At 40.9% G+C, this 15,292-nt stretch overlaps 1 protein-coding gene across 2 annotated transcripts in view; it reads right to left on the bottom strand.

The window, feature by feature from the left end:
- Positions 1-15,292, bottom strand: part of LOC138045695 (SAGA-associated factor 29-like) — a 74,298-nt gene that overhangs the window by 26,353 nt on the left and 32,653 nt on the right. For both annotated transcript variants that reach the window (XM_068892281.1, XM_068892282.1), the window contains exons 7-8: positions 12,619-12,682; positions 1,210-1,292 (exon numbers count right to left, since the gene is read on the bottom strand). In XM_068892281.1, the coding sequence (XP_068748382.1) occupies positions 1,210-1,292; positions 12,619-12,682 (147 nt within the window). The remainder of the gene's footprint in view (positions 1-1,209; positions 1,293-12,618; positions 12,683-15,292) is intronic.

The raw sequence follows: 15,292 nt of genomic DNA, 5'->3' as shown, positions 1-15,292 counted from the left end.
AATATTTAATAAGTTACTTTGGTTTGCTCCACGCCGTTTCTCTTGGAAGTTTTTGCTGATGCTCTACGCAAGTAATAACATTGATGGGTCTATCGTTTGGACGCCCTGGGTGGTTTCTCCCACGTTGTCCTCTCCTCAGAGCGAGAAAGTTGAGGTTCTTAAGAGTAAACCATACTTGCCTTGACAAGAGTCAGATTCCCAAAAGACATTTTACAGCATTGTCCTGTACACCAACATAGCCACCGTTACGTCAGATGAAAACCCCCAATACGTGGCCTCTTTGACTTTGAGTCGTTATTTTGGTTTTGTGTCCTAAATAATGCCTATTAGCGGTCTTCCCACGCATGTCAATCGATAATTTCTCGTATCTTCATGGGCAAATCGCTGCTCGCACAAGCGTGGACGTTGTTTGCACAAAGTTGACGTTGTTCGTACAAACTAGGTGTTGTTCGTACTAAGTGTGATCATTGTTTGCACAAACGTTAACGTTGTTTATGCAAAAATTCTTTGCACAAAGTCGACGTACAAAGTTTTGAACAAAGAAAGAAGAAAATTGACAAGTTAATTTTGATATAAAAACCGCTTCACAAGAAACCACTGATCGGTTGATTGATCAATCAATTGATTCCATGAAAACACAGAATAGTATGTTAACTAAGGAGCTGTATCACACATGTCTCAATTGTACATGTGAGGTTCACTCTCCTGATAACGATTGAAGCACGTTTGTATAACCTGTACAGATGGTCATCATCGCCATAGTCAAATTATTTGTTTTTTTGTGTGTGTAGATGGTCAAACATCCGTTTGCGCAGCAAGGATGGACGCAGAGAATGCGCCTTCCGAAAATGTTTCCCGGGGACTGTAGGTTAAGTTGGAGGGTTCGGTCCCTTGTTTTTCTCCGGATACTGCGATTGGTCCACAGAAACAGAATGACCAACAGGCGTACATGCCTATCTCCGGGTTGGTAGTTAAGTCATCCTGGGATACCAAAGGTCAGTTAGTCGGAACGGGAGGAAAAAAATCACACAAAAAAATTTAAACGGCAAAAGTTTACTTTTTGCTTGTTCCGACTGATGTTTTGCAAAACTTGCCTTCATCCCGACTTCTCATTATACCAAGGGTATCCTCTAAGCCTTCATTTCATGCTAGTTCGCATAACGATTTGGTCTCTTCTCTAATTCTAAAAATGGAAATGCAAAAGGATACTTGTTCGAGGAAGGATTGAACGAAACAATTTCTGCCAAAATCAACTGTTCCTCGCCATCAGGAGTACGAACACGAGCAGCAACCTTAAAAAAAGAAAAGCAATTATCGTTATCACCATTGTTAGCAAAGCTATGGGCAACAAGTGTCAAGTATATGCTGTAATCAATTTGTATTAAGAGCTAAAATAATTGTACAAAGGCAATAAAATAAATCAATAATAATAAAACGTAAACTCCCCACTCTCATTGCCACTTCTAACCTTAATTATAAAAATTTTGGGAAAAATTCTTTGTCTTGATCATTTTCCTTGGTAAACTGATTCTTGATCCTAAGAGTCAATCAGGGCTCGAAATTAACGAAAAAATCCAGTCGCATTTTGCGATAAGATACGAAAATTTAGTCGCAATTTCGCAAATTTTAGTCGCAAAATCGCCGCGCTGCATTGTGTTGTCAGCGGTTTAGCAGAAAAATATGAGCCTGCAGTACTTGTTTGTAAAGAAACCGCTGAAAATGGCGAATGATCGAAGGAATGGAGCTGTGCACGTAACATCGCAGCTAAATTACTATACAATTACGCTACCTTCAGAAAAAATTCACAGCAAGAAACAAAATAATTTTGTCATTTATTTATTTGTTTGTTTATTTTAGCAAAAGTAGCAGCAAAGTGGCAACTGCTAACCCTTTTGTTTCGAAAGAACGAAGGTGACAACAAGTCGCAAATTTGCGACTTCTCCAGATATTTTAGTCGCAAAGGGAAAAATTTAGTCGCAAATGCGACCGTATTGGTCGCAATTTCGAGCCCTGTCAATGCGCGTGCACTCAGCACAAGGTAACGAAGAATACTTATTTCGCCACTCCCTGCTTCTTACCACACATGCCTGATAATCTTGCAGCTCTTTTAGCCTGGAGTTCTCTATTCGTGTCCAGCACAAAAACGTTGATTAATTTATTATCACTGCATCTATCCCACTGGCTTCTATCGTCGTTAACTTTAAATGGACACTATGGTGCAATGGGGATAGCTTCATCCATATCTCCAGACAGCTCACAAGACAATACCTTAAGGCCACATTTAACCTTCAGAAACACCATCATTTGATCTTTTAGATCATGATAGTCCATCACCAAAGAGCCGAGTTCATTGCTTTAAAATCAGTCCTTGTTGAATTGTAAATTAGTTTATCTTTTGAGGCCTGTAATGGTGCAATCTTTCAATCCTCTATCAACGCAATGCACTCTCCCTTGAACGGTTCGCACAGAATTTAATCAACGCTTTCTTCGCGCTACATACACGGCACTGTTAAAAATTACTGGTGCCACAATCTCCTCAAAGTCAGGCCTTCATCAAGTTTATTAATGCCTCATCTCTGCCTATGGCCAATTCTGCGTCCGCATGAGATAACCATCACCGATTCATTGTTGTCTGAAAGCAGCTTCAACAGGTAACCACTTCTGAGGGTAGGTATTCAGAATACTGTACTTTGGGGCGACCTCTGATATTGTTCCATTGGCTTGACTGGCGATGAATAACTCCTCATTTAGCCTCATGCACTCCTCCTCTGTCTTGGAGAAGACGGCTCTTGATAATCAATACCAAAGACTTTTTACTTAAGTTCTCGCTCATTGACCTTTGCTGCCCCTTTACAACTTAGAACTTATAATAGTTATTTCCAATATGCAATTTTCACTAACAACTGGACAGTGAGGCCTGCAGCGTTTTAAATCCTGTTCAGCTTACAAGGCAACTTAAGGGGACCTAATAGCAGGAAGGGTGGACTGCTTAAAGTGGTACTATGATCAATTTTTAACCCTTGATTTTTTGAGTGTATCACATAGAATTCCATGAAAGAACAAAAACGCCATTTACCGTTTGCAAATATCTTCATTAGTTCCGGAGATATTTAAGTTTGAAAAATGGGTAAAATATGCAAATGAGATGACTGATGATGTCATACACTAACCCAATATTATATTGAGTATATAAATAGAGCTACCTTGGCCAATTTTCAGCGCAGACCATTGAAATTTGGTAATCTAATAGTTCTACAGGAAACACACCGATGGCTATAAAAAATTATGTTCCCATGGCAACTCACTCTTTTCCAGTCCCCACCCACTTGATTTCTAATATGTTAGTGATTTTCAGCTTGAAAAATGTTAAACAAGGCCACAAAGTCATGCTAACATATTTATATGCTTGCTAGATCATGCATATGAAGTGCTGTCAGCAAATATCAAATGGAACGCCAAAGGTGGCCAGAAAAGCTCATAATATGAGGGAGGTCTGGAACCCAGTATGATGCCATGGTAACAGAATTGTTAAGCTCATATTGTGGTTACATTTAATAGAATCTTACTGCCAAAAATCAAAAATTTCTGATACAAATTGGCTGATATCTCTTTTCATCATATTTGAACAAAATTTGGTTGAGTGTATGATGTCATCACTTGGCTAATTTGCATATTTTAAAAACTCGAATATCTCTGGAACGAAAAGAGATATTTGAAAAAAATAAACAGCATTTTTCTTCTCACGCAGACTACTTGTTTATGTTTCAAAATGGCTTAGATAGGAAAGATGCGATTTTCGTCATAGTACCACTTTAAGGGCAGGTAAGTCTTGACAGACACTACTTCCTGAGGCAGGGATTTCCACACTCTGATTGTTCTTTGAAAAAAGAAAAACTACTTAGCCTAAATTCATGATCATTGCATGCAAAACGACCTGCATTCCGTTTGACGTGCTCCAGTCGTGTAACAGCTGTCTCAGTGTGAGGATACAACAAGATCTCTTTTTATGGTTTTGGCATCACCCTTCAATGATTAGTAGTCATTCTTCCACGTCATCCAAAGGCACAACACTTCAAAGCCACTAACGAAGGTTTGCTCATAAAAACAACTCCCTTCAAGTGAAGCTTTAGATTTGGTGTGTATCAAAACTCTGTTACCGCACTGGGCGATTACATCTTCATTTGACTCATTCTGACATAAGAGAAAGTCCATTTAAGGCACCTTGGTCTTTTTCATGTCATATTTTTTAACTGGTAAAGAAACTCTGACTGCAAAGTACCTTTAGTTTCTTTCTTTGGTTTGCTAGCAGGCTTTAATGAAATTATTTATGGTAACTATGGCCCAATTGGCTGAGAGCGCAGGTTTGTTTCCTACTCTCTGCTTGAAAGGCTTCTGGAAAAAGGTAATAAATGAAAGAAATGTATACATTTGAAGTGCGGGATTTATTGTGTCCTTTCACAGGAACAAATGAGCCCAGCAAAAGAAGCCCATTTCGGAGTTGCTGAATATCTCAATTTCAAAGTGAGTCCTGGTGCACAACCATTCAAATAGAAATGAGTTGCGTATTTATATGCAAATCAAACTCATTTCTAAATTCGAAACAGAGACAAATAGCAACTTGGAAATGGCCTGTTGGGAATGCCTCCAAAGTTATCCAACACTGTCACAATTTTTAAAAACAATTTATTTATCCCTTGTATTACAAGATTTTCTCCTTCTTTTCTCTTTTCAACCGCTCCCTTTTTGAGACAACTCCCTCTATACTGATTGGTCGTGTACATTCTCATGATTTCCGATGTAATAGTATTGTCAACAACGATTTGACCACAAGTTCTCAATTCACACATCACTTAACACTTCAAACCGACATTATCAAAATGGCTTACCTATTGTCACGCAACCAACACAATTCCGACACCCTGCCCCCATATATCTCCGAAAGAGATATATGTCAATCACCAAATCTTAATCACTTTTAATCACGGAAATAAACAAAGTCTCGATATAGTTCTCAGCTCTTATAAGTCTAGCTCTTGTGTTAGACTAAACAATAATGCTCATTGTTCCGCCTGCTGCAGTTAGCGTTGTTTTAGGTCACTGCTCATCCTGAGCAAGGTCATGTATACGTGTTCTGGCCACAGCCGTAGCATTACGCCTTGACCTGAAGGCCGGCGCCCTTGGATCGAGATCAACGTTAGGTCCCCCAGGTGGTCTCTCACTGGACAGCTTCAGAGGATACAAAAGCTGTACTGGCCTCTCTAGGATTGACTTGCCCGCTCTTAGCTTGGCCCCTCTCACTACTCCATCATGTCCAGTGATGAGCTCTTCTATGATGCCCAACTTCCATTGGCCTCTTTTCTTTTCTTCAGACTTTATGATGACCACATCCCCCCTGGCCACGTGAACGTGTCCACTCTTGTGTTTAAGTTTGTGTCTTTCTCTAAGCCCACGCAAATACTCTCATGTTCAGCGGGACCATAAAGCATCCTTGCATCGCTTCAGATATCTGGCTGTCTTACGGAGGTCACAGTCCTCGCTATGATGAGGCTGAAGCTGTGGCAGTGTGTTCGGTTGGGTGAACATGAGAGAACTTGGCATGACGAGTGGAAGCTGAACGTCATCATCAGCATAAGACAAGGGCCTGTTATTGAGCGCAACTTCCACATCCAATAGGATTTCTTCTAGCTCAGCCCAGGTGAGGAGACTGTTTCCAACAGTCTTGTTGAGAGCTGATTTGGCCAGCCCAACCGTTCTTTCGAATTGGCCACTCCACCAGGGCGCGCGGCTGAGGTTGAATTTCCACTTTATCTGCCGAACCGCCAGAAAGTCAGGGAATTTCTCATCACTCATTACTTTGCTGATCCATTTCGCCGCCCCAATGAAGGACTTTCCGTTGTCAGAGTACACTGTTTTAGGTCGGCCACGTCGAGCGATAAAGCGTTTGAAACTCCTCAGGAACTCTTTGGTTTCTAGACTGGGCAACAGATCCAGGTGTAAGGCACAGTCAAACTACAGGAGTACAATAATATATTTGCCTTCCCTTCCATCTTTGCTTTCACACGGTACTTTAGAGGGCCTGCATAATCAACTCCAATGACCTGGAACGGGGTTTCTCCCTCAGTTCGCTCTCTTGGAAGGTTGCCTGGTGGAGGGCTTGAGTAGGCCTTGGCTTGAAACCTTCGACATCCGTGGCATGTCTTGGTGATACGTTTGGCTAGTTTCCTCAGATGCGGTACCCAATAGCGCTCTCGTAATTTCGCCATGGTGAGACCTATTCCCCCATGGAGTGTGCTTAGGTGGGCATGTTCAACCAGCTTCTTTGTGTAATGTTGGCTGTCTGGTAGGTACACTGGATAGTGGCCCTGTATCCTGCCTCGGCACTCCAGTACACCATCTGAGTTAGGCTGCAGTTAAGTTGCAGCCGGTCCTCTTGATAACGCTTGCTTTCTCTGGCTCTGTCCTGCACTCTCTTCTCCCAGAACAGTTTAACAAGATTCAGTTCTTGCGTAGTCAAAGGTCCAGTCATTCTGCTGGTTTTCCTCATGCGGACGTTGAAAAGGAACCGCTTGATCCATGCGCACACCCTGATAGCTTTCCAGTAGCAGAACTTGTCAAGTAGAGCATCTAGTTAGTCAGTTGCAGTTGCTGCTAATGCCACAGCAAAGATTTCACGGGTTGCTTTGGCTTCTGCCATTGTCTCCAGAGAAGCACTTGTCACAAGATCTGGTGGCCACTCCTCTTTCCTTGTGAGCCACTGCGGCCCTTGCCACCACAACGGGTTGTCAGTCACTTGTCCTCCTCGACTCTCCAGATCGGCGGGATTCTCCTGCGTGGGAATGTGGCGCCAAGTAATCTCGGGGTGGGCTTGTATTTTCCTTACTTGGTTCATAACGAATTGTTTGTATTCTCCACCTCCTTTGACCCAATGGAGCACAACTGTACTGTTCAGCCATCCAAATGATTGTTTCACAGGAAATCTTTCAAGTGCACAGCGTACATTGTTGATCAGGTTCGTCGCCATATGGGCGGACACAAGCTCTAAGCGTGGTATCGTGAGCCCTTGTTTGGCTAGTCGTGCTTTCGCTGCAACCAATCTCTGCTTCACCACTGCATGTACGGTCACGGACACGCCATTTATGCTTGCATCACCAAAGGCGTGAAGCTCGATTTCCTCTATCCCTTCTCGGTGAAGTGTCAAGGCTCTTGGTGTTGTCACCTTTGGTGGTAGCTCTCTCTCTAGGCACGACCATCGACTAGCCAGTGGTGAGGGCAGCGGTGCATCCCACGCTAGTTTTGCTTTGCATGCATCTCGGTAAATTAGCTTCCCTTTCAGAGTTAAGGGTGCTGCAAGGCCCAATGGGTCGTAGATCTTCACGAGCTTGCGGAAGATTCCTCTCTTAGACGTGATTACATTTTCTTGTGGCACAGCTACGCTGATCTCATCTTTCCTTTTGTCCCAAGAAAGTCCAAGGAGGCTGCCGTCTCTTCCACCCGGTTGTCTGACTTGCTGCTTGGCAAACGATTCTTCATCTTCCACTTTGGTTCAGTTCTCTTCTAATTCAGCTGCATTGGAATGCCACTTATGGAGTGTGAACTTTGAATTTTCGAACACCTCAATTACCCCCTGTTTCAGCTGCTCCGTCTCTTTCACCATCCGTTTTCCACTGATGAGATCATCCACATAAGAGACTCTAGCACAGTTCAGCAATTAGCTGTGGCCTTCACGGTTCCCAGGATTCGAGGCAACTCTCGATCACTCCCCCCAGCAGGAAGGGCGACGGCACTAGACCGAACAACGCTCGCGTGAATCTTAGAGTTTCTACTTCCGAGTGTTCATTTGCTTTCCAGTGAAACCGAAGCGCGTCTCTTTCTTGTTTCTTGATGCGAACCTGGAGGAAGGCTTGCTTGAGGTCCCGTGATGAGCACTGGGTGAAAGTGCATGCGCACCAACACATTCCACAGACGGTTCTGAAGAGGCGGTCCGGCGTATAAACAGTCATTCAGACTGGGTGCTTGTGGGTTGGACCGAGCTGATGCGTCATAAACCACACGTAACTTCGTTGATTCGGCTCCTATTCGCACGACAGGCGAGGAATGTCAGGCGATTCATTCGCTTCTTCAACTATCCCATCCAACTTCTGTTGCTCAATGATTTGTCCATACTCTTCGGTCAGGCCCATGCGGAGGTGAGCGTACAATTCAATGATCTTCTTGTAATTTGGATTGTCAACTACAAGTAACTCCTTTCGATCCACTTTGGTGACATCAACCTTTAACTTTATGCCGCCATCTACTGCTTGTACCGTAATTGACAAAAGTTCCACTTGCCGTGTTGTAGACCCAAGCATCATTTCGATCCGTCGAACTTCTCGGGTACGTGTGCGCTTAGGAATCTTGTCCAAAAGTGCTGCTGAGGCGCCAGCGTCGAGGAGTGCCCAACACAGAATTCCCTCCACTTTTACTTTGACAATCGGGAAAACTACGCGTTTTTTGTTACCGGTAGCCGTTGCAGTCAAAAGTTGATCCCCCTGGGTGCAGATAGATGTATGGTGTCTTTTTCCACATTTCTGGCATCTTAACTTACTCCTGCAATCGGCCGCACAGTGCTTAGTTCCGGTGTAATTAAAGCACATTCCCTTTTGCGCCAGAAATCTCTTCCTCTCGTCTAAGGTTGTCAAGTGAGTGCAAGCAGATGAAACATGATCTCCTCTCTCACAGTAGACACACGTGCCTGGTTTTCGTTCGTCTGCGTGGTAGAGGCGAGACTTGCCTTTGGGAACGTTGCTGCCATTTTCTCCCACTGAATTGATATCTCTCCATTTCTTTAGAGCCAGAACTAGACGAGGTAAATCCCAGTCTTGCCACCCTGTTTCACCTGACTAAATCAGTTTTAATCCCTTTAAGTTTGTCGAGAAAGCTCCTTGCCATCCCATTCACTCGCTCTAGTTTGCCCAGAGTTTCCAGCAATTGTACGTTGTGCAATAGAGTCTTGTAAAAGACGTTCACCCTCTTCGGATCGGGGCTTGTCACGACAGGGAGCTCCAAAATATTACGGACATAGGCGTTGATAATTTCAATGGTTTTGCCGTATTCTCCCTTGAGTATGCTCTTCGCTCTCTCATAGCCTTCGCTGTTTAGCGGCAATGCGTCGATGTCAGCCCTTACTTTCGGTTTCACGAGCTCATTCAAATACGGGAACTTTGTGACAGGCGTTAGAGTTGCAGAGTCGATTTCCGCTTCAAACTTGTTCCAGAAAGGAAGCCAGTTTTCGAATAACCCGTCAAACTAAGTGATTGAAAGCTTTGGCAGCTTGGCGGCAGCTTTGGTAGTTTGAACTTGATGGCTAGTTTCCTTTGTCTTGAGATATTTCAGCTGTTGCTCCAAGAGTTCTCGTTCTTGCTTTAGTTTTTCCTCGTGTTTTGCCTCATTAGAGGCCATTTCCTGTTTATCAGATTCTACCTTCGCTGCTGCCCAATTTTCTTTCTCGATTTTCGCTATTAAATTTCGTACCGATAAAGCTTCTTCGTCTGCCGCGTTTAGGCTTCCTTCAATCTGTTGGGACCATTCTGTTACAACTTCTATGATGAATTCCTTTAACGTATGAATGGCCTTTATTTTGGACCTGATTGAGTCCTCGTGTCTGGAGATTGCATCGATGTTATTCAATGTCATCAATTCCGCGGTCTTTTTACGGGTGAACTCTAGAGTTCGAAGCTTCCCCTCTAGTTCCTGCAATTGCTTTTCCATTGCTTTCTTTTGCTCTCACAATTTGGCTCACCGATACTGTTTGGTTTAAAGTCCGTAATACACAGATCCCAGATAACAGATGCCTGCTCTTGTTTGAGCCACGATATACACAAACCCCTTTAGCTTGTGTGAATCCCAAGAATTGTCGCGGATCCTTGCTCTTCTTTGAGCGACACTTCGTCCACTTGTCCCATCGGAGGTGCCACTTGTGTTGGGAATGCCTCCAAAGTTATCCAACACTGTCACAATTTTTAAAAACGATTTATCGATCCCTCGTATTACAAGATTTTCTCCTTCTTTTCTCTTTTCGACTGCTCCCTTTTTGAGACAACTCCCTCTATACTGATTGGTCGTGTACATTCTCATGATTTCCAATGTAATTGTATTGTCAACAGCGATTTGACCCCAAGTTCTCAATTCACACATCACTTAACACTTCAAACCGACATTATCAAAATGGCTTAACTATTGTCACGCACGCGACACAATTCCAACAGGCCCATTGACCTGCTCTCAACTGTGTGGCTTCATAGCTCAGTTTGTAGAGCATTGCACTAGCATCGCAGATGGTATGGGTTTGAATCCAGTTTAGGCTGCCTGAATTTTTTAGGTGTTTATAAGAGAAAATTGCTTAAATTGTCCAGTTAAGTGCGAGGATCACTTCTACATTTCGGAAAAAGTTAAGAAAAGAAACTCTGCAACTCACATAAATGCAATTATGTGATCACAACAAGAAGAATTTCTCTTTGAATGTTGAAAAATATTTCATGACTGAGCGCACAGAACAACAAGTTGTCGTGAACGTGATTTTTCTTTATTGAGTATCACAACTAACGACTGATTTTACACGGAGGAAAAGATTCTCGGTCCGAGCACATGCTCTGCAGGAGTGGTTGCTAAGCCTACAGTCTTGTGGAGTGGTCGCTTGGCCCTCCGCAAGACAAGTAAAAGATTTTGCAACACAAGACAATTACCATATGATATGATATGATATGATATGATATCTGCAAGACTCCTTAGGGAATGCACTGACTTGATTTCTCATTCACTTTGCGAAATTTTTAATTTATCGATAATCACTGGAGTTTTCCCAGAAGAGTGGAAGTGTTCCAAAGTCATTCCCTTGTTCAAACAAGGTGAAAGAGCGGATATGAATAATTATTGTCCCATTTCAATCATCCCCGTTGTCGCTAAAGTATTTGAACGGATTATCTATGATCAACTGTATGCTTACCTCTCTGATAATAACATGATCGCCACACATCAATCAGGTTTTCGATCTCTTCACTCAACGGTCACAGCTTTACTTGATGCAACTAATAATTGGGCTTATAATATTGATAAAGGAAATGTAAATGCTGTTGTTTTTCTTGATCTTAAAAAGGCGTTTGATACGGTTGATCATGACATTCTGTTATTTAAATTAAGTTCCTATGGTGTTCAAGGGAATTCACTAAATTGGTTTAAGTCATATCTGGATAACTGTCAGCAAAAATGCTTTATTAATGGTTGCTTATCTGATAAGCTACCTCTTAGTTGCGGTGTACCTCAGGGAACAATTTTGGGTCCATTATTGTTCTTGATATATATTAATGACTTATCGAACTGTTTGTTAAGCTCGCAGCCTAGGATGTACGCAGATGATACGCATCTAACATTTTCAAGCAATGATATAACTGCCATAGACGAGACTTTAAATCGAGATCTCGAGTCAGTCAATAATTGGCTTGTCTCTAATAAACTTACATTGAATGCAACTAAAACTGAATTTATGTTAATTGGCTCAAGGCAGCGATTTAATACTTTACCGAGACCTCCGCATCTTACCATTGGCGGTGTTCCTGTTAATCAAGAATCTACTGCTAAATCCTCAAGTGTCTATATAGATGAAAATCTCTCTTGGGGCTCTCACATTGAGAAGTCAATTAAAAAAGTTGCCTCTGGTGTTGGCGTTCTTAAACAAATCCGCTCTTTTGTCCCTTTTGAAACTTCAATGTCTTAGTGAGGCCACACTTTGACTATTGCAGTGTTGTGTGGGGAAACTGCAACTTAACGCTTTCAAATAAATTGCATAAGCTACAAAATCGCGCTGCCCGAATCTTAACTTTTTCCAGTTATGACACTGATGTTGAAGATTTATTTTGTAAACTTGGGTGGAGAAAATTAAGTTCTCAGCGTGAAATACAGAAAGCTATTATGGTATTTAAATCCTTAAATGGTCTTACACCTGAGTATCTAAGTGAGCTGTTTGTTAACCGTTCTGATGTAGCTGAATATCTATTGAGGGACTCAGTAAACAAACTTGCTGTTCCATTGCCCCACACCAACTTTTTGAAAAACAGCTTTAGTTACAGTGGTGCGGTACTTTGGAACAGTTTACCTTCTGATCTGTGGCAGGCAGAATCTTTAAGAGACTTTAGTCATCTACTCAACTCATCTTATCCTCTTAAGTAATTTTTGTATTTTTAGACACGGCATTCATGTAACGCAGTTTTTACGGTTTTGGATTAGATGTAGGATTGGCTATTGTTAGTTAGGTATAGTTAGTTTAATTATGTAATTACATGTCAATTAATAACTGATGAATATACCGTGTTGAAATAAATAAATAAAATAAAGGTCACCAAATGAAATACCAAACCATTTCACTTCGATATTTTCTGTAGTCCATAGAAAAAAGGGGCAATTTCTTATTTAACCAGCCTGTGAAGATATCATGTTTCTGTGCGAAAGCTCGCCTGGTATTTCATTAGTGTTCATATAATAAAGGATATCATTTCATTTAAGAACAACAGCTACTGATTGATGCAACAATTCCATTATGAAGTCACATTGTTTTAACTTCAAACGAGCTATGTCATCACAACTTACATGGTCTCCTTGTTGGGCAACAAAATTAGTTTCAGCTTGAATGCTTCCACATAATGGAGGTGGGCTACACAAGAAAACAGCATTTTGTTGAAACTCATGCATATGACCACTCATTCTACACCAACATTGCAAAAGATATTTTTTGCCTACAATTGGCTAAAATGAATTAATTGATTAAGTTAAACGCTAAAAGATTTTTAAAACACATTTAAAAAAGAAAACGACGTATCAGCGCCACATGTACATTACGCCATTATCAAGTTAAAAAGTGAAAGGTGTAATACGAATATATAAAATGTGAAACAATACAATTCATTTTCTAAATCTCTCCTGTTACATAATTGGCTAAAACACAGAAAAATAGTGTTTTGAACAAAAAACATCCGATATAAAGTTTTCGGATTAACTTTCCCATATCAGTGGTACAGTACCGCTCAAGGTAACTTGACAGTCACTTGAGAGTCATGAAACTCGACTCGAGACTCGATTCTTGATCCTCGAAATTTGCGCGAATTGAGTCTCGAGTTGAGTCTTTTGAGTTTCGAGTCAAATAATGAGGTTGTTGCTTGACTGATCTCTCGAGAAATAAATTGGACAAGCGAGGCGCACTTGTGTGTGTTGTACTTGGAAAACGTGAGTCGGATGTCAAGAGGGAGTATGGTAGATCAGTTAGACGAAATTTTCACATGGTCTGCGGTTCCTTTTCTTGAAGGATCTATTAATAATCTGTTGCAATAAATTTACAAAACGGCTGTTCTTCGCAATCAATTCGAACATCCACTTGCTTGAAAGTTTTCTTTACCCAGAAAATAAAAGGTATCGATCATTGCCCTATGCAGAATGGAATGCCTTGAGTAATTGATCTTAAATTTCCGAATTAGTGTCATTTTTCCTGCGGTAGTAGGTTAATATAATATAGTTGCACTATGGGAATGTAAATGTTTCAATTTTTGCTTGACGCATGCAAATTACGACATCATTTGAAAATGTTTCAAAAGATCGTCTAATTAGCAGGATGCATGTAGTTTCACGCCTGTTTAATGGAATGAATCAAACCTTTCTGGTATTTTAACAATACGTGATTTTTCTTGTCGCTTATGTTTGGCGGTCCCTTTGCAGGTTCGCTTCGACCTTCGCTTCTTCAACGCTGGCTGATTTGTGTCATTTAGTGTCATGCATATTATGGACATGGATTTGAGAAAAAGAACTAAATGACGACTTTAAAACGACATGCGAAATATTTCATATGAAGAAGTTTCAGCTTTCATGCTATTGGCGAATTGAAGAAGTGGAATTCGGAACTTGAAATGTCTGCTTTTCGGTCAGAATAAAACTGCGGACTGCAGACTGGGCTTTAAAGGCGGACCAAGTATAAAACACGGACTGCGGACTAGGTATGAAACAAGAACGGAGTATCAACAAGAAACGATTTAAAAAAAAACAAGTAGTCTTTCGTTTCCGGAATGGTAAGGGCAGGAGAAAAGATGAAATACAATAGTGTGGGTCACTTGGTCTGTCATATTTATTATTATGCTTTGTGTATTGAAACTTGAGAAATAAAGATAGAAATGTGGACGTAAACTCTCTGAATGGAATATTAACCAGAAGAACCTGTCAGATACTTGTTTATGGACAAAATACATCGAAGCATAAAGTCTACCTATTTTACCTTCAAATGCCACTGCATAACATCACTTCAAATTCCGTTTTCCATGAATCTTCCATTACTGGTGTTACATGTGAACCTAGGCATTTACTGGTACTAGCTTCAAAATAGCTGGTTCCTGGAAAACCCAATTTATTACTACGACTCACAAGTGCAAAGAATGTTTACATTACTCATTAACACGAAGAGAGACAGCTTTGAATTTTTCAACAATATATCGCTTTAATCTAACTTAAAATCATTCAGTTAGTCAAAACTTCACATTTATAACCCTTCCTTCGCTTTTTGTTTGTCAGCATTATGATTTGCAATACTTTAGGTCGACATGTTCATAAGTTTGTTTTTATATCTCATAGAATGATGTTTACATTTTCAATTACAAACTCTGTTTTGGTTACCACTCTACCTCACTGTGTAAATAGTTCACCCTGAAGTCAAAATAGATATGTTTCGTTTCTGAGGAAACTATCCTACCTATCTATGATAAACACAGAACATCCGAACGACACTACACATCTAAACTATACCTACTACACACATATCGACATATTACAATACTTCAGTATTAGCTTAAGTTGGGAGTTGCAGGTGATAGCTCATACTCCATTATGGGTAAAAATCGATGCCATTTTTTATTATGAAAGTGGAGTTTGTTTTTTTTCCTCACAATGAAACGCTCGATCTGGTGCGTTGTTTTGCATTTTGATATTGACAGGGCAATAGTGGGAAACGGTTGGCTTAATTTCGAGCGAGAAATAAGGTATTTGCTCCCAAGTATAATGTAATTAACTAGAATATTGTCATCAACATTATCCGCAGAAAAAAGCCCATATAAAATATCTTTGATATGGAAGTTTTTAGAGATTAACTTTTGCGATTTGAGGAGAGTGTTTAGCTCATTCCAAAAGGTGCTCACCTTACTACAGTAAAAGAAGAAGTGTTGCAATGTCTCCAGTTCTTTATTACAGAAATATGTACATTGGAATTCTCTTAACTTTGTATTCAACG

Source organism: Montipora capricornis, chromosome 4 (genome assembly GCF_036669925.1).
Source record: "Montipora capricornis isolate CH-2021 chromosome 4, ASM3666992v2, whole genome shotgun sequence".
Lineage (NCBI taxonomy): Eukaryota > Metazoa > Cnidaria > Anthozoa > Scleractinia > Acroporidae > Montipora > Montipora capricornis.
The sequence above is the reverse complement of the archived record's forward strand: the minus strand, read 5'-3'. Positions and strand labels throughout refer to the sequence as shown.